General features: G+C 43.7%; 1 protein-coding gene across 2 annotated transcripts in view; it reads left to right on the forward strand.

Moving 5' to 3' along the window:
- Positions 1-15,175, forward strand: part of CPEB4 (cytoplasmic polyadenylation element binding protein 4) — a 38,409-nt gene extending 23,234 nt beyond the window's left edge. Inside the window, exons 3-9 of one of the 2 annotated variants that reach the window (XM_032125311.1) lie at positions 3,073-3,096; positions 4,934-5,107; positions 6,180-6,269; positions 6,732-6,850; positions 7,664-7,778; positions 7,963-8,144; positions 10,803-15,175. In XM_032125311.1, coding sequence (XP_031981202.1) covers positions 3,073-3,096; positions 4,934-5,107; positions 6,180-6,269; positions 6,732-6,850; positions 7,664-7,778; positions 7,963-8,144; positions 10,803-11,030 — 932 coding nt within the window. In that variant the 3' untranslated portion in view covers positions 11,031-15,175. The remainder of the gene's footprint in view (positions 1-3,072; positions 3,097-4,933; positions 5,108-6,179; positions 6,270-6,731; positions 6,851-7,663; positions 7,779-7,962; positions 8,145-10,802) is intronic. The other variant, XM_032125312.1, reaches the window with a different exon arrangement.
- Positions 15,176-22,567: the final 7,392 nt, after the last annotated feature.

Consider the following 22,567-nt stretch of genomic DNA (forward strand, 5'->3'; position numbering starts at 1 on the left):
AATAATCCTGTGGAACTTTGATACTTCTGTTGCTGTACAAGTTAAGTTATAAGTGAAACAAAAGACAGCCCAGCCCAAGATTACCTTCCCAGTTTCAGTGAAAGCCTGAAACCCTCTGATATTGGTCATATTTACTTTCCAACATAAACAACATTGGTCACCAATGTTAATAACAGAGGTTTCAATATAGAGAAAACCTTATTATACCCCTTTAAAAGACCAGGAAATCTGGCCTCTGACACTTTTCTCCATTTATATAATATTTAACAAACAGCTGCTGAAGATATAAATACAAAATACACCTGGAATCAGCAAGAATCAGGTGCTCAACCTGGGCACACTTTGTGCAGCACAAAATTGGAGCAGGTTTGGGGTTTGAGTGATTTAGGATCCCTGCAGCATTTTTTCAGGGTTTTTCAGCAGAATGTGTTTGTGGGGTTATACCCAAGATGCTGACAGGTTTTGTGGTGCTTCCTCTAGAGGGAAGAGAGCTCAGCACATTTAACTGTAGGTATAGACACAAAATATGTGAATTTTGAAATAGAAAGGAGAAAGGAAAGGGACCAGGAGCCCATTAAGTGTCTCAAATGAGGAGAAGACACAAACATTTGAGTGGGTTGCTTGTTCCTGATGTTCCTTAAAATGAAAGACAGTAAAAGCAGCAGATTTTTGCAAACGATCATTGACTTTCTCTATGGCTTTATTTCAGACACAGAAATAAAGGGAGGGCTGAGGGGACAAAACAATTGTAGCAGCTGCTAATAGCATTTTAAATTTCAGGCTGATTTTATTGGTGAAAACATCTCTGCAGTGGTTATTAATAAGCAGTTGAACCAGTTGCACGCACACTTCGTATTTTTTAGGTTTTGTAGCAAAACTCTTGCTCAGATATCTCATGAGATAAATAAATCTTAGGCCCTTTATGCAATTATGTGAACTGAAGAAATGGGGAAGGGGAAAACAGCTTTGAGGAATCCAAACCAAGGTTGCATTTGTCTCATTTCTCAGCAAAGGATGGGCAAATGTTGTGATCTACAAATTAAACCTTTTCCTCTGGTTGGTGGCAGTTTAAGGCTTCATTAGTGCAGCAGCTTAAGCTGAGTACTCCTGTAGCAAAGCCTTCTCTTAATCTGAAATTCGGAGAGCCAGAACTAAAGGGGGGACTCCGCTGCCTTCCTGGCCTGCCAAGAGAGCATTCCTTGCCTCAATGCTGTTTGTATTTCACAAAGTTTCACATTGTGTGGAATTAATGGCGTGTGATGAACTCTGCATTGAGGGAGCAGAGAAAGTTTGTATCTGTGCTGTGCTGGGGGAGTTTATAAACTGCGGCTCCTGAGAAATGTTTTGAGATGTCAGATGTTGGTATTTTGCGGCTTAAATGTGAAGCAAACGCAGAAAACAAGAGGCAAATTAAGAAGAGAAAGAGAAAAAATCATAGTATTTGGTTCTCCAAACCTAGTATTTGGCACTGGAAATAATTCCTAGCTGGTGGCTGAGTCTTTTTGGGGTTTTTTTGTCCTGGTAAAGGAGAAAAGTCCTCTTGTCTTGAGTGCCTCAGGTGGGGAAGCTGTGAGGAGTCCCTTGGTCTGAACTGTGGTCACACATCCACAGTGGAATCGTGTCTGTGTTTTGTTGCCAGGAGTGAGTGCACAGAGAGAAGGAGGCTGTGTGGTTTTGTCAGTAATTCAGAAACCACAAGCAGGATTTTTATGGCTTTATAGGCAGAGCTGGCTTTGAAAGTGCTTGATGTGCTCCAAAACATGCAAAGGCTGCTGGGCTCAGTCAGAGACACAGCAGGACTGCTGATGCTTTGTGATTTCCTTAAATTTCTCCTTTGAGGACTGTATCAGCATCCTGCATTTCTAAATTCAAAATCGACATGGAAAAACCATACTTGTAAAGGTCCTCAGCCCTTAAGATTCTCCCATAAAACCTTTGCCTCAAGAATATGCTCCAGTCCAAAGACCAGGGCTTTGTTATTTTGTGTTCTCGGTGTTAATTGTGAGTCTCTACCAGAGGAGTGAAATGATCTTATGGATGTTAAATAATCATGAAGTAAATTGGATTGATACAGTTTTTATTTGGAAAGAGGAAACGACTCCTGTATTGTTGTGGTTTACAAATATTTAAATGCTTAAACTAATTGTCGGCCTCAATTTTGAATGGGGAAGCAAAATCAAACACATTATGTGCTCAGAGTTTCTCACAGCACTTGCCAGGAAGAATCCAAGTTTTGAAAACACTTGGCCTGCTTTCAGAAAGAGATTTTAATGAGATTAAAAGAGAAAGAATGTGCGAGTTTGATTAGAAAGTTTGGCCGTGCTCTGACAATGGGTTCCTGCAAGCCAGCTCAGAAAATGCTGTTGTTTTTAGAGGTAGGATTGATTTGTTCTGAAACATGAAAAGTAGGAACCAGTGGGTAACTTGAATTATTCCAGCGCAGTGTCCTGGGTTAGTGTGAGAGAATCCATCCTGTTGGACACAGACTGCAGGAGTCTGGAAGGCAACTTTAGTGGCCCAGTTTTCTTCCTTGACTTTTCAGTTTTTCAGCTGGTTATTTGCCAGTCAGAATTGAACCAAGGATTTTGTGGGTTGTGCAAAGCAACCTGATTTCAAACAGAAAGTATGGCACCAATCTTTCACTTTCCTTGTGTCAGGGCTTCTCCTCCAGCTCGGGTGGAGAGCAGTGGTGGAATATTCTGGAGCTTGGCAAGGCAGAGAGAGCCTGGTGCATGAGGAAAGATCCATTTGCTTATAGGCACACCCCCAGGAATAGCTCAAATAAATAAATAAATGTGCAAATTGAGGGCTAAAATTGCTTCCAAAAGTCTCTTTGATTATCCATATCCACTTGGTCAGCCTCCTGTCAACGTGTTTTATCAGTAAGTAACAGAGCTGGGCTGAGGAAGCCATGGGAGGGTGGGGTGGGGCAGCTTGTGAACACTTACTTTAAATGATCTGGATCTGCAAAGGCTTGAGAATCACTGAGTCAGTATAAAGGCAATAAAACGAGGTCTCTTGGTCCTTATAACAATGATTGAAAGGCTGTTTTCTTTCTCATTTAACATGCAGCAAGGACATATGGGAGAAGGCGAGGTAACAATATTCCTCTTTAATTTTCTAATGTTGACAATGTCTCATGGGAGAAATAACATTAAGTTTTTACTAGAGGGCAAAGTCCAAAATTTAAGCTTATAAGGGAGCAGTTTCACGTACGTTTACATAGTCTGCATGCCATAAATCAGCATTTTAACTGGATTAGGGAGTACCTGAGGCTGAAATGATCACAGTGGACATCACCTGTATGGTTTGTGACCCTGGGGGGCTGTGTTGCTGTGTTTGTGTGTGTGTGTGTTATGAATCCCAATGCTGGAGAAGTTTATTTTGGGAATTTTGGGTGCTGATGGAACATAAATACAGTGAGTGTCTGACCTGCTGGGTTCAGTGTGTGTGTGGAGTTCTCCAACAGTAGCTGAGGAGCCTGGAAAGGGGGTTTAAATTTGGGAATTGCTCCCTCCCAACAATACCTGCAGGACTGGGGTCTTAAGAGATGAAACAAATCACATGTGCAGCAGTTCCTTAGGGAAAAACAAGGTTTAAGTCAATATTACAATATTTTTATCATAGTAGGAATGAGGTTTGCCCAGCTACAGAAAGAGGCCTGATTATACTTGACTTTATTTTAATTAAAGGTGTATAAAAGATTCTTGAAATTTCAAATAAAGCAACCTGACCGAGCCTTCCATTTTTTATTCATATAAATTCTATGGGCTGTGGATTTTATTAATTTTTTTTTTTCTTTCAGCTTCTTAGCTGTTTGACTTTTTTCATGGAAAATGTCTTGTGTCTTGGTCAGATTTTCTGGTTTTGAGATGTCTTCTTTTTTAAAATCAATTTCTTTCAAGGGAAGGAAGGAAGCAAGAACAGGATAAATTAACCTCACCAGTACATTTCTGTGGTAGATTGAGAGGAATCCTGAAAAAGCAGACACAGCGTATCACATCATAGGGAAAAGGAAATGTGTCCTAAAACTTGTAGCACGCCTCATTACTCACTTTCCCTATACACATTTATTCCTAAAATGCTCCTTAAATGAGTAGAAGTCTCAGTTTGTTGCGTAGCTGTCGAATAATGGAACTAAGGAGGGAATTCCTGGCAGGGAACAGCTCCTGTGCTCTATTTATGATATTATACAGTGGCATTTATCAGCAAAGAACCTTATTTAAAAGTAATGAATATTATTAAGGATTATCATAGAAGGATGCTGGACTGTGAGGGGAACATTTCTCACTTTACAACATTTTCTCTTAGAGTGAGGCCATTAACGAAACTCTGCTGGAACACTGAAGTAAAGTTGTAGGGGGGACAAAGTTTTCAGTCTTTGCAGTAAATGGGTTTTGCTGTTTTCATCAGGTTATTTTTGTTATTTACTAGTGGGTGGTTTATGACATGTTTTGATGTCAGGTAATTTAAATGTGTAATTTATTTAACTGGTAGAATTCTTGTTTTCCCATTTTCACCTTGAAATTGTATCTATTTCCTGTTCACTGGGAAATGGGATATATGGCTTCATATTGTGGGAGCCCCGGAAACAAAATTGGCTGTTCCCTTTTTATACTTCTTGAAAGAAACCTAACTGGAAACACAAAATATGATGGAAAACAGTCAGCTCGAGCACCCGTTAGAAGTCCTGGTTTGTTATGAGGAGGAACCTTTCCTCTGAAATAATGCATTTGAGCTGCTGGATGATATTGAAAACTAAAAGGGTGCAATGAAATCGAGAACATAACTGCTCATTCAGAGGGCAGATCACTCCCGGTTCTGCTGATGCAGCAACTGATGCATTTTCCCCAATTATTCCAACAGTGTGTGCTTTGTTCTGTTAGTATGGTTTTTTTTCCCTGTTTCTCTTTTTTTCCAACCCCCCCTTCAGGTCAGTCCTCGCTGTTCCCGATGGAAGACGGCTTCCTGGATGACGGCCGTGGGGATCAGACCCTGCACAGCGGGTTGGGATCTCCTCACTGCTTCTCCCACCAGAACGGGGAGCGCGTGGAACGCTATTCCCGCAAGGTCTTTGTGGGAGGGCTGCCACCGGACATCGATGAAGGTAAAAACCTCACCCAGGGGAGTTCTGCTGCCTCAGGGACAGAACTGGGCTGTGACACCTTTTGTCTGCGAGCTCAGGGATGGGTGTTTTCCAAGCTTTGATATGGAAATGGATCTTTCACGTGTCAGACGTGAGATAATTCAGATGAGTTTAGGTTGTAGTGTTGTTCTGCCACCGAAGAACAAAATCTCCTTGCCACACGTTAAACTGACTTCAGCAGGGTAAAACGTACAAAAGTGTAAAATTAAACAAGCCAAGATCACCTGTGGAAACTCATGAATCCATTGCCATCATTTCACAGGCCCCAGAAGTCAGTAGTAGGAAAAGCTGCTCATAGTTTTATAAGGTCTGTGTGGGGTAGTAAGTCCTAACTCTGTGTTTGGTTGCTCCTGTGTAGTTGAGGTTGTTCCCAGCAATGATTTTTGTCCTGTGGTAGCTTCTGACATGTGCATGGTGAGAGCCCAGACAGGAATGAATCTGTGCAGGGCATCCTGTGGCACCAGGGAGTTGTGGTGGGCCCAGAGCACTGCAGCTGTTACTGAAATAAATCCAAAAAGTCATGTACAGGTCTTGTGAAGCTTCGTTTCACCTGAGCTGTGTGTTCTGTGTGTATGACACTGCTGGGATAGTGGTTAGAAGAAATGCAACAATAAAGCTGAAAAGTTTCCTGTTCTTAATCACAGAATTGTTTTAATCCCCAGGTTTTTTGTGTCACTGCTGTGACATGGCAGCCTGAATGTCATGTCAGCCATGAGAGTAGTTGAAGCTGGATTATTGTAACTGTACAGATGCAGTGGCTCAGTTCTTGTGAATTAATGGGTTATGAACCTTTGTGATTATCAGTAGAAAGAAAAGCTTGAGCTTTGGCCTGTCTTGTTTTATAAGGAGTGTTCTGCCTTGTCATAAAGATTCCCCGTCAGCTACTGAGCACTGCTGTGAGCTGCTGGACATGGAGGGTCACAGAATGTTTGTTTATAGGGTAAAGCCACCTGAAGTCAGTGTCTTCCAAATGCCTTAAATTCAATTTATTTGAATTTTAAGTTCATGCCTTTTCCCTTTTTTGCTGTTCCAGATGAGATCACTGCAAGTTTTCGGCGCTTTGGACCTTTGATTGTAGACTGGCCACACAAGGCAGAGAGCAAATCTTATTTTCCTCCTAAAGGTAAACATCTAAAACCAAATCAGATTAGCATTTTAGAATATTTTTTTGTGATAAGATACAAGATTGGTCTGACAGTGACACTGTTTAGAAGGAAAAGAGTTTAACCCTTGGGATTGTTCTAAACTGGTGAAGTCTCGAATGTGGCTTTGCAGTTATTACTCACTGAAAGAATTCTTCCTTAACTTCCTGTTTTTCCTTTATTTCATTTTCCCTTTTCCCCCTGTTGTTGTACATGTAGTAACAGCTCTTTAAAGGCACTAAATGCCTTCCACAGCAGCTGGGAAGGATTTGTCCCTTACATGAACAACCAGAGCACTTGCGGGTTAGAAATGTGTGATGAGAGCACCTTAAATCTTTTCCCCTCCTGTGTGGCAGCGTGATGTCAAACATAATTCTGAGTTCAATTATGATCCTGTAGACAAACAGCCAGCAGCAGTGATGTTTGTGTTTTCCCTCTGCCAGGATATGCATTTTTGCTGTTCCAAGATGAAAGCTCCGTGCAGGCACTGATTGATGCATGCATTGAAGAAGATGGAAAGCTCTATCTCTGTGTTTCCAGCCCCACTATCAAAGACAAGCCGGTAGGTGGAATTGTCAGGGCCTGCACAATTCCTGGGTGATAAACACAAATTGGGTTCTTCACATGCAGTTTTTGTCTTCAGAATGTTAATGGTAAAATTTCTTTAAGGTGTCAAGTTCTTGGAAGAGAAAAGACCAAGTTACTACTTTTGAACAAGACATAGGAAGGTGTTTTAGTCTTGTTACAATGCCTATTTTTGTTAGAAAAAGATGTGTTTCCAGACAGGTATTTTATGCTTGCTAATGACAAACATGCAGAATTCATATTGTCTGAGTGTTGTATGTAACAGAGATAAATCCTAAAAACATACCACTGAACTATAAATTATTAATATACAAATAGTTTGGGGGCTGATGCAAGTCTGTCAATAGTTGGGGAGAATTCTGCTCTAGTCCTGTGCTTCAAATTTTGGCCAGCTGTAACCAAATATAAAGCAACACAGTAAATAAACAGGCAACTCTGGAGCCTGCTGCACTGAGATAAGGCTGGGACAACAGGAGCAGTGCACATCTGTGTGACCAGGGGGGTTGGACAGCACAGCTCAGTCACGATTAAGTAAATGTGTCAGTAGAGGGTGAGGGTTTTTTCCCAGAAATTTGGGTAACAAGGAAGTGATGAAATTTAGCACCCTCAAATGGTCTGTCTTAAGAGAGCTCGTTACCATTTCGTTTTGAGAAATGATTGCTGAACAAGTAGAGTTTAGAAAGTAGAGCTGTTTAAGAACTTTGCTTCTCTGTAGGACACTGTTGTAATTTATATTACTGAGACACTTTGAATTGTGAATGGTTAAAAAAAACAGGCTTTTTGTCCATAGGTTCAGATCCGGCCTTGGAACCTTAGTGATAGTGATTTTGTTATGGATGGTTCCCAGCCTCTTGACCCAAGAAAAACCATTTTTGTTGGTGGTGTTCCTCGGCCTTTACGAGCAGGTACACACTGCAGCACTGGGCATGTTGGATGTGCAGCCTGGTTTGGGGAGCACTGGGGGAAGCGAGCCTGGCAGCGAGGGAATATCGAGTGTGGTGACAGTGGGGGACACGAGCTGGCCTGATGTGGTGCTTTTAGAGACACAACGGAGCCTAGAGCGCTGTTTGGTTTTGCTTTGTGCTCTAGTGGAGCTGGCGATGATCATGGACCGGCTCTACGGAGGGGTTTGCTACGCCGGCATCGACACCGACCCCGAGCTCAAGTACCCCAAAGGAGCAGGGCGGGTGGCATTTTCCAACCAACAGAGTTACATTGCTGCTATCAGCGCTCGCTTTGTCCAGCTGCAGCATGGAGAGATTGATAAACGGGTAAGGCCTGCGCCCCTGGGCTCCTGGGCTCCTCTGAAACGCCCTCTCCCACCTCATGGGGTGTCCTTGGAAATGTTACACCAGATTAATCCCGTTTTTAGCGCCTCTCAGGTGCAGCACGCAATAAAATGGAGTGGTAGGGAGCTGGTGGTTCTGGCACGTGGGAGGTGACTGTGAAACAGACTTTGTCGACTTGCTGAGTGTAGTGGGAAGTGTGGCAGCTGCCTTGGCCTTTTCTAAGAATATTGCACTCCTCAGATGCTCCCCCTGCAAGGATTTGTGGTGTTCGTGTGATGCAGGGAGGGAGGTGCATGCCAAGGATGGGGCAGCTCTTAATCCTGCTCGGCATCTTTGGGGGGGCCAGGCAGAACCATCCCATGCCTTGTAAACTTGTTACTGTGCACTGCAGCCTCACATTCACCCTCCCACAGCCTGTGCAAAGTCTGTGTTTGGTTTTTTCATTCCTTTATTATTGTATTCCTCATTATTTTAAATTAGAGGAATATGGACCAGCACTTGCTTCTGCCGTCTTCATCTCTCTAAAATAGAACTGCCAGTTATGGTGATCTTCAGACCACAATTTTGGGAAACTCAGATGCTCACATCTCCTCTTGTAATTCATCCTTTGTCTCTGGATTTTTCCTACATGACTGTCACTACTGATCTGAATTTTATAGTTAATACAGCGGAAAACCTCCAAACTTGGCTGATTAGCCCATTATCATTTCACTTCTGCTTTGGCTATAAAGCTTGGGCAGAAGAATTGTAACAACAATTTGACTGTGGGCCTGTGAATTGGAATGTCTTTGTTCTAATCTTGGCTCTGAAATGAGTTCTGTACAACTTTGAACAAATAATTTGGGCTGTCCTTGTGCAACTTGTGCTTGCATAAGCAGACACTTGGGTGAATAGGTCCATTGAAGCTGGTGGGACTACAAATTTAAGTAAGTACTTGTAAACTCTGAACAAAATTTTGCAATCTATTTCCCTTTCCTCCTCTCCTCCCACTCCTTATTTCCTCATTTTTTGTGCAGTTTTTGTGTGGGGAGATAAACGTTCAGAGAGGATTCATCATAGGAGAGTTTGGGTGCATGAGGGAGGTAAAAATACACCAACACTACTACTTTTTGTTAAGGTTCTATTTATTAATAGTTTTCTAAGACTGCTTTTCTGTTAAAAGAAAAATAAAATTAGTGAAAAACAAAGTAACAAGAAGGGATTTCCTGTAAAATTGGGCAAGAAGGTGCTGCTAAAGGGTGTGCCCTGAGATAATGCAAAGGAAGGGTTCAGTGGCTGGGGCTCCCACCCTGAGTGGGCCTGATGGAGCTGCTGTAACTCTCTGGAGCTGGGAAGCTGGCTGTGCCCAGCTCAGGGAGCAGTTGCAGCCCCTGCCACACTCCGAGTAAATGTGGCCAGGACACCTGAGCTGCAGTTTGGCCTCTGAACATGGCTGAGCAGAGGGAAGGGAACAGAATCACCACATGAAAGAAGCCTGTGTGGCTTCTTTGTCCTTTTAGCACTTGGAGAAGGCAGCACTCCTCAAAAAATCCCCAACCTCACACTACACAGCAGATGAGGGGATGGGGAATGTAGTGTTAGGAATATTTGCCTGCTTCTGCTCTTCTACAAATTGACTGAGTTGGCAGGGAGGGGTTTTGGGAAATGCAGCTTGATGGGAAGAGAGAACCAGGTCATTAAAAAGGCTGCTGTGCTGTCTCTGAGCAGTTTATGTGTCCTGTAAGCAAAAATGACATCAAACTACTGCAGTGCTGTCTGGACTGTGATAAAATTAGATGGGTTTAAAAACCCAGGAACTTGTGAATGTCCTTATTTGCCTGAGGTGTGTCCGAGACCTGTGAGGTGCAGAGAGGAGCAGCCCCAGGCCAGATGCAGAGATAACAGCAGAGATACCAGTCACAGCCTGGGTGTTTGAAAATGTTGGTGAAAACATCACATTAAATGAGCTTCAGAGACGCTTCACAAACCCTTCTAGAACAGGAACTCGTAACCTGTATTTATTTCTGCTGTTCTGAATTCCTGCCCATCACCTGGCCCTTAATGCCAGCAGTGTAGGAGGGCATCAGTCCCATGTTAAGCCTCTCATTTGATCCCAACAAGATCAGGTGGATTTCCTTTAGCTGAGAGGACTAAGCCATAGAAAAAGAATACAGAAATGGAGTATTTATTTAGAGAATAAATTAATTATTTTTAATGTTGGGACTTTGGACATTGAAAGTTGCAGGCCATGTGCATATTTAATCCACAGTTCTGGTGCTGTATAAACAGTTTCCATTCCTGCCTGAAAGGGAAGGAACTTAATTGGTCATCAAAAATAACTCCCATAATTATCCAGGGTTTTGGTGTCAGTCTGTGTATCAACAATAGGTTGTTTGGGCCTTTCTGTAAATCAGAGACAGCAGGTGTGATCAGTGGTCAGCACTGATTTCTGGGGGTGTTTTTTAAGGATCAAGGAGAGGGGAGGAGTGTTGACGTGCATGGAGTTTTGGGTGTTCAACAGCCACGATCAGGCGTCACGAGGGGGAAATCTTGAGTGTAGCATTCCCTACTGCATTAACTGCTGGCTGCCTGCTAGAACACGGGTGTGCAATTAAGAATTTGCAAAGAAGAATGATAAATTGTCTTGTTTTGTGGCTGCAGGTGGAAGTTAAGCCATATGTCCTGGACGATCAGCTGTGTGACGAGTGTCAGGGCGCCCGCTGCGGCGGGAAGTTCGCCCCGTTCTTCTGTGCTAACGTGACGTGTCTGCAGTATTACTGTGAATATTGCTGGGCTGCTATCCATTCCCGGGCCGGCAGGGAATTCCACAAGCCCCTGGTGAAGGAGGGAGGGGACCGCCCGAGACATATTTCATTCCGCTGGAACTAAAGGATCGCTCATTTGCAGGCCTCCAATTAAGTGCACTCTTCTGTTCTCCCGACTGCCCTCCCCACCCCGTCCCTCACTCACAGCATGTCCTTTTGTAGTAGTCTGTAATTTAACAATAGTCTAACGAAAGAATGACCTATAATGGGTATTTTATAGAATCTTGTCATTGAAAACTGTATTGGGAACTCCTTTTCGTATCGATAACATGTTGCAAGCGAGTTGCATTCTCTTGTCTTTACTGCCGAGAGAACACTTAATTTCCTGCAACGTTTTCTTAGAGGAGAGAAAAATATTAAGAGAAGAGAATTGAAACAATAGAGTATTTTGGTTTTTTAATTAAATTATTGTTAATAAAGAACATAATAATACTTTTATTAAATAACCGTGTAACAATAACACTATCAGTCTGTTCTGACACTTTTCCCCCAGGGAAGCCTGTTTTTGCCTCTTTTTTTTTTTTGTTTGTTTGGACTTTGGATTTTTCCAGCAACAGATGAAGTTAGCATTTACCTACCAACAGGAAAGAGCATGTTTAAAGCAACAAAAATGCATGAGCAAAGTTGAAGCAGCACTATAATAATGATTTGTTTTGTTTTGGGTTTTTTTTAAATATTTTAAGGGTTTCGAGGCTGAAATTTTAGCTCGGTGTGTATCTGACCGTGCCTCTGGCTACCACCCACATCCAAATTTCTAATGAGATAGGCAGAGCTTACTATATTTTCATCAAAATGATTACATTTTAAGAATTCCTGAATGTAAAAGTTGAGTAAAGTTACTACTGAGGGGGGAGTGCACTTTTTTTTCTTTAAGAGAACTCAATTGTCTGGTTACAGCCCTAGATATCCTACCAAAGCTAGAGTAATGACAACTAGTGAACTGGCATTTCCTCTCCTGAAGGATAAATATATAGATTTTATTTTTGATGGCTATATATAACTCTATATCCTAATATACTAACATTCATCAGGGGCCAGCCTTTGCTCTCCATTTTGACGTGAAAAAGTAGAAAACCTAAAGATACCTCAAGGATATCACTGATTTTTACTGGAGTTTTGATATTCCATTGTGGCACACAAACTCAAATTGGCTGCTTATTGGTTTCCCATCTCGGCTGTAAAGTCACTTTTCAATCCCCTCAAATTTAGCTATAACAGAAGGCATGAACCCAGGAGTTTCCAAATGTTGCTTTGCACTGTGGGCTGAATTTGTGCATGGAATGGTGCAAGTGTGCAGATGCCTTTCTTATTCTTGCTGTAGAAAGAATCCCAGCTCTTCAGAACTAATTGTGGGGAGATAAAGACACGCAGGTGTTTGAAGTGCCAACATCGCTAATTAACGCCGGCTTTATTGGAACTCAGTCCTACCTTGAGAAGCATCAGCCCAGGACACGTGAACCCAACGCTGACGAGCGGGTGCAGAGGGTTTAGTTTGAAACAGATGAATGAAGGAGTAGTTCTGAAAATTTATTTTTAGTACTTTTGAACTAAATGCCCTGGCCAACTTCTCCACCAAGGATGTAGCAGTGTGCAAACAAAGTGATTCTGTGGCAATCTCTGCCCGGCCCCAGGGGCCTGGGACCACCCGAGAGTCTCCCAAACCAAAGATTTGCCCTGGCACTGCTTGGAAAACATCTGCTCCCTTCAAAGCCCCCCTCATCCCCTTCCCCCAGCCCCCATTATCTTTATGAGAAGCAGTTTTTGTGTTCAATACAGGCTTTAATGAACTGATACCTTACCAAGTTCCAAAGGTCAAAATGGAGACATTTGCTGTCTATTAGTCAAGTATAGCAAGGGAGCTGCTTTTACTGAAATCCCTGAAAATATTGACAACAGTAATGCAAATGCAGAGTGCTCTTGTGTAGATTGTCAGGGACTTTTTTTTCTCTGAAGTACATAATTATAGTTGGAATGTTCCTTTCATTTTTTTAATGCTTGTAGGTGGCTTGGGGTGTGCTATTGTGCCGATCCTACCCAGCAAACAGGTGAGGTGGGTTTCCATTACAAGAAATAACACTGTTTGAGAACTAGCTTTGAATAATAATTTTTTCCCTTTGTACATGACCTGCTGAATTTCGGTACAGTGTTTTTGTAGCTAACTTATTTTGTCATGCACATAATGTATATTTGTTATGCACTACTTTTGTATATCTTGTTTTTCCAACAGTGAGCATTTTTAGGCACACTTTTCACTGACGGGATATCTCTTTATGCAATACCTCAATTTTTCATATTGCAAAGAGTAGCTTTTTGTACTTTTATTACTGAGAGATCTTCATATACTTCATTTTTTAATATAAATAATTTTAATAAATTTTATTTTCTTATATTCTGCTTTTTATACATTTCAGTGCTCTGCATACATTTTGAATTATGGATGTTGTGCACTGGCAATGCTATTTTAGAATCTGCAGAGAAAAGAAAGCATGTTGCTTAAACATCTTAGCCCAGCACCAGGTATTTGGTGTACATATAATTTAAGAAATAGTATATGTAAAGTTGAGAATTAAAGAAGAAAAAGCATGAAAGTGACAAATGACACTTGTCTTTAGACCCATGAAATTTAAATGCATAAATATAGTGTAGAAATTTAAAAGTCAAGAACCATCAAAATTGTCTACCGCTTCTTACTGAGTTTTTAAAAATTATACACAAATGCAGACGTTTTTGGTGAATGTTTAGCCATTTTTATTATTACTAAAGAATCGATGTTAGGTGTTTGATGCAGAACTGTGTCTGCTCTTTTAAATTATATTTAAAGAATAAAAGAGAGCCTGCTAGGTGGCAGGCACGTAATGTTAGTATGCATGACTAATGTAAGAAATCGTTATTCTACTAATACTCACTTGTGATTGTGTGACAAGCGTGTTTACAGATCCTTTGGTTACACTTCGATTTACAGGGCATAAACAATTCTCTCCATTACTCTGTGCTTCAACAGTGCTGGCAAAGCCTTCTGATTCCACGGGGCTCTCTGGGGTTACCGTGTAGCCCCAGGCTCATTAACGTGTAATTAGGTACCGGTGGGGGGGTGTCATTAACGAGCAGCGGCGTTCCCGGGGGAGTTACAGAGTAATTCCATGGTTATTTTTGCAATGTAAAATAAAGTGTTTCTGATTATTTTATATGTAAAGGAACCCCACTGCCCCGTGCTTTTTTGGTATAGTCTCTACTTCTCCATACACAGACCTCTGCAGAATGCAAATTTCAACCTTGCAGTGACTGAATCTAGCGTTTTATAAGGATGCTGTTGGAAAGACTTGATAATTCACCCCTTGTGTTTTTGAAGAGTTCAAACCTTCTGTTCAAAGGTGATTTAAAACTTGAATGTGATGAATCGTGGCAAGTTAACTTCAAGTTATGTGCAATACCTATTTCAGACTTCTGGAAGATCTTTGCAGTGTAATTCTTTGTTTTTAATTGCAGACATTTAAAAATGTCATTTTCTACTGTTCTAGTAAATCCTCTTTCTTGCTGGTGTTTCTAAAGAAAAGAATCAGAAATCAATCTTTCTACTAATGTAAATTTGAGATTATTTTTAAAAAAAAATGGAATAAAAGGTTTTGGTCATTTGCTTTATTTTATTATCTTATTTTAAAGCTACTGTGATAGCATTGTAAGAATTGGGACAATATTGTATTCAACTGTTTTATTTTTTATATTTTTGAATTTTAAAGTATAATTAGTTTTTATAATTTTCATCAGATTTTTTTGTTATATTTTTTGGAAGTGAAACTTTTAGCAAGTGGGTGTCTAGTTTTTACTAATCCCTAATATGTTTTTCCCCCAATGTATTGCTCATATTATCAGAAGGAAAAGTTATTTAAGTATGTCAGTTAATTGTACTACTTGGCTGAATTTCCATATAGTTTTTACTGTGTATGGGGAGGTTGTAGTATTTATTATAGCATTTTAAATAAGGGTAATTCATTTTTTATTAAAGTCATTTTCACGTTTAAGTTCATATTTTTGTATGTTCTACTCTAAGTTATATAACACAAGTTACTTTTTTTAAAGAGTTCATTTGTTGAAGTGCTAGTGAAAATTAATGTTATTAAATAGTTTGCAAATGACTATTTATACCAGTATGCATATAATTTTTAAATATTTGTAATGTGAGATGTTGAATGAATAAAACTTTTAACTCAATGTTTCTCCTTAAACCTTTTTTTTTTTTTTTGAGCTTCCTGTAGGAACTTGTTCCTTTGTGGCTGAAGCTCGTGGGGCTTGGGGAGGGGGTTTTGTTGAGCTGTGTGGGGTGAAAAGGGCTTTAGGGGAAGTTCTACTGCCCTGTTCTGGTCACAAATGCAGCAAAGGTTCCTTGGGGAGGTGAAGATCCAGCAGGAGAGGAGAGAACCACTGAGGCTCAGGTAACCCCACAATGGCTGGAAAGGGATCTTAAAATTGATCTCATTCCACCCCCTGCCATGGGCAGGGACACCTCCCACTGTCCCAGGCTGCTCCAAGCCCCAATGTCCAGCCTGGCCTTGGCCACTGCCAGGGATCCAGGGGCAGCCACAGCTGCTCTGGGCACCCTGTGCCAGGGCCTGCCCACCCTCACAGGAGGAATTTCTTCCCAATATCCAATCTAAACCTTCTCTCTATCAATGTGAACCATTCCCCCTTGTCCTGTCACTCCATCCCTTGTAAATAGTCTCTCTCCATCTTTCCTTCAGCTACTGGAAGGCAGCAGTTGGGTCAACCAAATCTTCCTCTTTTCCAGGCTGAACAGTCCCAACTCCTTTATCCTGTCAGAAACCACACTGGGACACAGAGAGAGCCAGAGTGGGGCCAGGGCAGAGCCCAGCAAGGCAGGAACAGTCATGAATTCCTTTTTAATTGTCTCACGCTTGTGATCTGACAGTAACAGAAGGAAGACATCTGGCATTTTAGAGAACTTGCTCGTTTCAGCCTTAATTTAAAATATCTAAACTTGAAATATCTAGAAAGTCATGTGAAGCGTTGCTACCTTGTGTATCTGCTCTTCAAGGGCTGTCCAGCAGGTACTCAAGGAATTCCAGAGTTGTGCCGCTAATCTCGAGTGCCATCACCGAAGGAATTGTGGTGCAAATGTTCAGTGGATAGCGAGTCTCATTCCTTTGTATGAGTGCTCCGGGAAAAGCAGATCCTGGAGCTGTGATGGGATTAGTTCTGCCAGTGCTGATCACTCGCCATTGCCTCACCTGGTGCACGTGGAGCAGCTCCTGCCTTTGGAAATTGGTTTTTAACAGGAATGGGAAGTTTTGCTGGTGATTCCATGCAGATATTCCAGATTCCCTTACCGTGACTGAACAGAACGCTGGGATGCTTGGGATCAGGAGTGGCTGCGGTGCAGTGCCTGCCCAGTGAGCCAGGAATTCCTCGGTGCTCAGAGCCAGCCAAGCAGCACCAGGCGCTCTTGACCAGTTCCAGCGTGTGACTTGGTTGGGAAACTTTATCCCTCTGTTCTTTGCATCGGGATTGTTAGGAAATAGTCACAGTTCAGCCTCTTTGAGGGATTAACATGTTCTTGATATCGTTTTCGAGTGCCAATGGTCTTTTAGACAACATGTGCTTATTTATGTGTTCATGTTTTTTCACATGGGTGGCAGACTTGCAATTCGGTCCTGGAATATTGGAGGGTTCGAGGCTTTGGATGCCGTGATGGTGGAATCAGTTTGTGAATTTGTCCTTCACAAACAGGGCACTCCCTGACTCATTCCAATTCCAAGTGCTGCAAATTTAGAGATGTTTATCAGGATCCAACAGGTCTCATTTACAGTTGGGGATTACAGTGTATATTCATTCTAAAATCCTATTCTGAAAATTGCAAAATACTTGGTGAATGTTTAATAAATGAAGTTTTCTTACCTAGGCAGAGTCTAAAACTTTTAAATCAATGAGGGGAAAGGTCTGGAGCATTCAAAACTCGAAATAACCACTGTGGGAAGTGATGGGCTGATTCTGAGTTGCTGGTAACTTTCTAGGGCAGATGACCCAACAAATCCCTTCTGGGTTTCACTTTGCACGGAAGCTGTAAGTAAATGCTACAGGCAGACTCGAGAAGACGGAGGTAGGCGCTGCTGGGTGGAATTCCAGAATTTCCACCGCGTGTGGATCCCAACTTTTTCCTTCCAGCAGGAGCTGCCCCCAGCACAGTCCCCGGGAGCTCTCTCGGGTGCCACTTGCACTGAACGAGCTGCCACATTCCAGGGCGGTGCAGGAGGTGGATGGAACCCATCTCCCCCTGATTTAAAGGCTGAGCTGATCTCCAGGACAGGCTCTGAGCTGTGAAGTTGTCGGACACTTTCTGCTCAGTCCTGACTCTCCCAAAATGCTGAGTGCGGCTCTAGGGAATCTGGGACGAGTCATAGCCTCGGAAAGGGGAGATGAGGAGAAACACTGACATCCCTTCCTCTGTGTGAAATGAGCTGATTCAGTTTGTCAGAGTGAAAAACAGCCTGTGGGATAAGAATATCCTCGCAGCTGCCTGTGCACTCAGAGAAACTGAAGGGGGTGAATCAGTGCTCTGAATACATCGTGGAAAGTCTTCCTGCATCCCCATGCTCTGATTGATGCCATCAGATATCACCTGTTTTCATGGCACAGGAACTATAATTTCCTGACTTCTTGTAGGGCTTGTCAGAGAGACAATTTGATACTAAATGCTGATTTATTTGAATGCATCTCTCCCTAAGGGAAGCTGCCTCAGTCACTTTGTTTATGGAGCGTGGGAGACCGTGTTTGTTAAGGTTCCTCCACAAAATTTGCTGGTCCAGAATTCTCAGTGCTCTTGGTATACATAAAATATAGAGATGTATTAAGTCGGTGTTTGATTGCATTTTTCTTCCTGAAATTTAATTTTGTTGAGTCATGAAAACTGAGATTAAATCCTCTGAGTGCAGCACAAGTCAAGGATGACTGTGAGGACACATTTTGGGTTTGTATTATTCTTAATGTTTAAAATGGGTGTAGTTTTATTGCTCTCAGTCATGGGGTATTTTTCCGTCCCAAAACTACAACAGCCTGAGTTGCTTTGCTTTTCATGGGAGTGAAGAACATTGGGTTTAAATGGCAGAGTGCTGGGGTAGATGCAGTGGACACGCACTGTGTGCCTCGGTAACTCAGCCACATCTGAAATCAGTGGAAGGAGAGCAATGCATTAAAAAAAAAAGTCTCTGCCAGCCTTCTCCAACCCAAGGCTTGAAGAAAATGTTTGCTTGGTGTAAATCACCATCTGACATCGCTGCTGACTCATGGACCAGGATCTGTTTGCTCAGGGATTGTTGAGGCCTTGCTGTGCATTAAGTTGTCAGTTTGGCCAAGCGTCACTTTGCAAGGCAGTGCTCGTGGCTTTAAGCTGATGCCCAGCGCTGGGTTGGGTTGGGAGCACGTTCATGCCCAGTGTTTCTGAGTTTAACTGGGTTTCCTTAGGTTTCTGAGGCATTCTCCTGTAAGCAGCAGGCAGTAGCCCCCAGCTCTGCTGCAGCGGGCCAGCTGTGCACGGACAGATGTTGCTCTGTACACTGGCAAAGTCAGCCCAGCCCTTCAGTCAGTGGAAAGGGAATTTGCTCAAGCGTTGCTTTTACAGGGGGTGTCTGTGGAGGAATGTGAGGGCAGAACAAAGCAGTGACTGCTCCCATTTTCTCTGCAGAGAGAGCAATCCATGGAGACAGAGCCCTGCTCTGCTCCTCTCCTGGCAGCATCCTGATGTCTCTGGGGGGAGGGAGGGAGGAAATGCTCGGTATCTGGAGCAGGTCTCAAAGTTCCCAGTACTATTATAGGGTGGCCTTGCTGCTGAGAACCCCAGAATCTTTTGGGTTGGAAAGACCTCCAAGATCATTAAGTCCAGCCTGTGCCCGATCCCCACCTTGTTACCACAGCAGAGCACTGAGTGCCATGTCCAGGCCTTCCCTGGGCACCTCCAGGGATGGGCACTCCTGCAGCCAGATGTGTTGGTGGTCACACTTTGGCCTGGGATCCTGTTAGAGGAGAGGTAAGAAATCGTGAGCTTTCTGTGCCTGGACTTGGGTTATCTGCATTAATGCTGAATCTGGGGATGATTTAGTGAGTTTTGCTTTTTGTGTCCTGCATGAGCCAGGATTCTTTCAGCATCTGGAGGGTTGTGGCAGGTAGGGCTGAATTTCCTCCGCTGTGTGTTCACTCAGGATCTAACTGTGTATGTTCCCCAGAACAGCAGACTTTTAATCTTTAATATTATAGTCTCTGCAGCCTAAAACTTGGTAAAGTTTTCCTGTCGCTGATTTGGAAACAAATAACCGATAACTTGCACATTTATTTCATTTTTCATTTGGAAAAATGAAATCAGAGCAAGTGAAGTCCTGAGCTGCCTTCTGCTTTATCCACTTGACTACCAGCCTTTCCTGGAAATCAGGCTGGGTAATTCTGGTGCAATTGCAGGGCTCATTTTGTCTCCTTGAGTTTTCCCCATAGTTTTATTTCCAACTGGCAATCTGTTGAAATGATGTAACACAAAGTTCTGCTAAGCCAGGAGGTTTGATCTCCTTGACGGTTTTGTTGTAAAGCCTGCGGATCTTCTCGGTGATATGGAAATCTCTCCAGGGGAGGCTCAGGCTTTTATGTAACACAGTTCATAGTCTGCTAAATATTTTTATGCACAGCATGAAGAGATGGGAGAACTGGCTTCTCCTCATGAGTGGTGTGGAGGAAGCGATTCCCATGTGTGTGGTTTGTAAAGGAGTGGGAGCTGTGCAGGTTCACTGCTGTGAAATGCGGGTGCTGTTCCATTTTCTCTCTCTTCTGCCCCATTACTGCTCACACAATTAACTGAGAGGCAGGCTAAATTATGAAATTTTACAAGTAAGAAGAAGCTGAAGGCAAATTCATTGCTTTGACTTAGCAGAAGTCGTGACTTTTGTTTTTATAATGATTCCTGGTTACACTAATAAATGGTCCCCAGTGTCTTTTGTACAGTAACCACATTCTAATGAAATCCCTCATTCCAGTGACTCTTACTAAATATTCTGTGAAAATGAAGGTGATAGAATAATTGTTTGTGCTGCTGCTGAGGGTATAATTAACAAGGTTTGAGTGTAGCTGTTGTCAGAATGAGCACACTTTTCCCTGTTCAGTGTCAGAGTCCTATTTCAGATTATTCACTCTTTGCAGTTGATCAAGATAATGTTACAGTTAATGAGCAATGGCCTTGCCTGAGTTATGTTGAATTTTAGGGTAAGTTTAGGTGAGATGTATGGAAAAAATTCCTCCCTGTGAGGGTGGGCAGGCCCTGGCACAGGGTGCCCAGAGAAGCTGTGGCTGCCCCTGGATCCCTGGAAGTGTCCAAGGCCAGGCTGGACGGGGCTTGGAGCAACCTGGGACAGTGGAAGGTGTCCCTGCCTGTGGCAGGGCCAGAATGAGATGATTTTTAATGTCCTACCCAACCCATTCTGTGATTCCATGAACTCTGTGGAATCATATGGGTACTTTCCACTGCAAAGAATGCTCAGAGAAACTCAAATCTCCACCAGCAGCAGAAGGGAGAGTTTTTTCAGGGATCACTGACCATGCGTGCAGCAATGTCCCAATGGCTCCTTCCTTCCCTCTTCTTGGCATCAGCTGTAGGCACCAAAAATTGCCTCATTTTAAAAGGACTGTCAGGGCTCACAGATGATGGCACATCCTTGGCCAAAGCAAAACTGGAACAATGGAATTCAGGAACCGACGCAAGTTGTGAGCCGGAGGAGCTGCCGGTGGAACACAAAGCAAACGCACGGTGAGGTGCAGGCTGAACGCTGGAATCTGGGCTATTTTTAACCAGACAGTTGCAGCTGTGGTGAAAAGCTGAGATGTTTGCTCAGAGTGATTAATACAGAGATAGTGGCCAGCTGGTAGTCAGCTCACACATGTGGAAAGGTGGGTGAAGAGCAGTATGCAGCTAAAATAGCTGAACTTGACAGATCTGCAGAGAGATTCTAGGTGGCATTGATTTTTCTGAGTAGCAACAGATCCTAAAAAGGATCTGAACTGAATTTGCATTTGAGATCAAAGTGTTGGCAATGTGTTGTTGGGAAAAGTGGACAAAATGTGCCCCATGAGGTCTGTGTGTTTGCATTAGCAGGGTAGAAGCATTTCCATGAGTACAGGTGCTGAGAAACCACTGCCTTGGCAGCCGTGGTGCCCTGAGGAGGCCGCAGGAAGGAAGCAGCTGCCAGCTGGCACAGGCAGCTCCTGCCCTGGCAGATACAGCAGCGAGTGTTCCTGCACAATGCAGAGACAGTCATGGAATGAACACGGGGCTCTTTAGGTTTGTGTGTGAGGATTCACTGGGGGGTTGTGGTGTGGGCTGCATTGCAGCTAAAAGAGGGATTTCTTTACCAGGGCTTTGTGATGGATGGAATGGGGGAAGTTTGTAGGCCAGGACCAGTTTTTAATGAAGTTTTTGGGTTTAATATCCCAAAATGAACTCACTGGCTGCTGCCTCTCTGGGCCGGTTGGTTAGTGCAGGTTTTGACAAAGGAGGGAGTTTGGGTTTGTGAAGGAGTGGAGAATTGTGGAATTAGAGAAAATCCTGAGCGGAAGGGACCCACAAGGGTCTTCCAGTCCAACTCCTCACCCTGCACAGCTCCAAAATCCCACCCTGTGCATCCCTGAGAGCATTGTCCAAATGCTCCTGGAGCTCTGGCAGATTTGGGGCATCCCTGGGGAGCCTGGGCAGTGCCCCAGCACCCTCTGGGGGAAGAACCTTTCCCTGATATAGGAGGTCAGAGTTGATAATTGAGGTCACAGTTGATCTCAAGGCTCCTAACTCAGTGGTTGTGCTATATCTACAACCTCCTTTTTTAGTCCGTACCCCTTGGAGCCTGCAGGCGATGCCCTTTTATAAGTGGGAAACAACAAATTACTCTGGCGAGCTGTCAGGCTGTGCCTCTGCGAGTTGTTTTTCCTCGTTTGCAGCTGCATACGCGGCATGCCTTTTCCCGACAGTGTGTACAATAGCTGGGAATCCAGGGATGCTTGGCAGGCCGGCATCGCTCCCGGCCCGGAGCGGCGGCACCGGGGCAGCGCCGGTTCCGCGGGAGCGGCCGCCACCTGGCGGGGCCCGCCCGCACTGCAGCGGCCGCGAGCCGGGAGCGGGAACGGCTGAGGGGGAAAAGAGCTCCAAGATCGCCGAGTCCCACCTGGGCCCCGTCCCCACCTTGTCCCCAGCCCAGAGCTCTGAGTGCCGCCTCCAGCCCTTCCTTGGGCACCTCCAGGGATGGGCACTCCAAACCTCCCTGGGCAGTTCCAGGGCCTGAGCACCCTTTCCATGGGGAAATTCCTGCTGATGTCCAGCCTGAGCCTCCCCTGACCCAGCCTGAATCCATTTCCTCTTGTCCTGGACGCCCACCCGGCTGCTCCCTCCTGTCAGGGAGTTGTGCAGAGCCACAAGGTCCCCCCTGAGCCTCCTTTGCTCCAGGCTGAGCCCCCTGAGCTCCCTCAGCCACTGCATCTCCTTCCCCGGCTCCATTCCCTTCTCCTGGACACACACAGGGACCCTCAGCCTCTTCAAAGCCTGGGGAATGACCACGGTTTGCTTCGTGA

This window comes from Corvus moneduloides, chromosome 15 (assembly GCF_009650955.1).
Source record: "Corvus moneduloides isolate bCorMon1 chromosome 15, bCorMon1.pri, whole genome shotgun sequence".
Taxonomy (NCBI): Eukaryota; Metazoa; Chordata; class Aves; order Passeriformes; family Corvidae; genus Corvus; species Corvus moneduloides.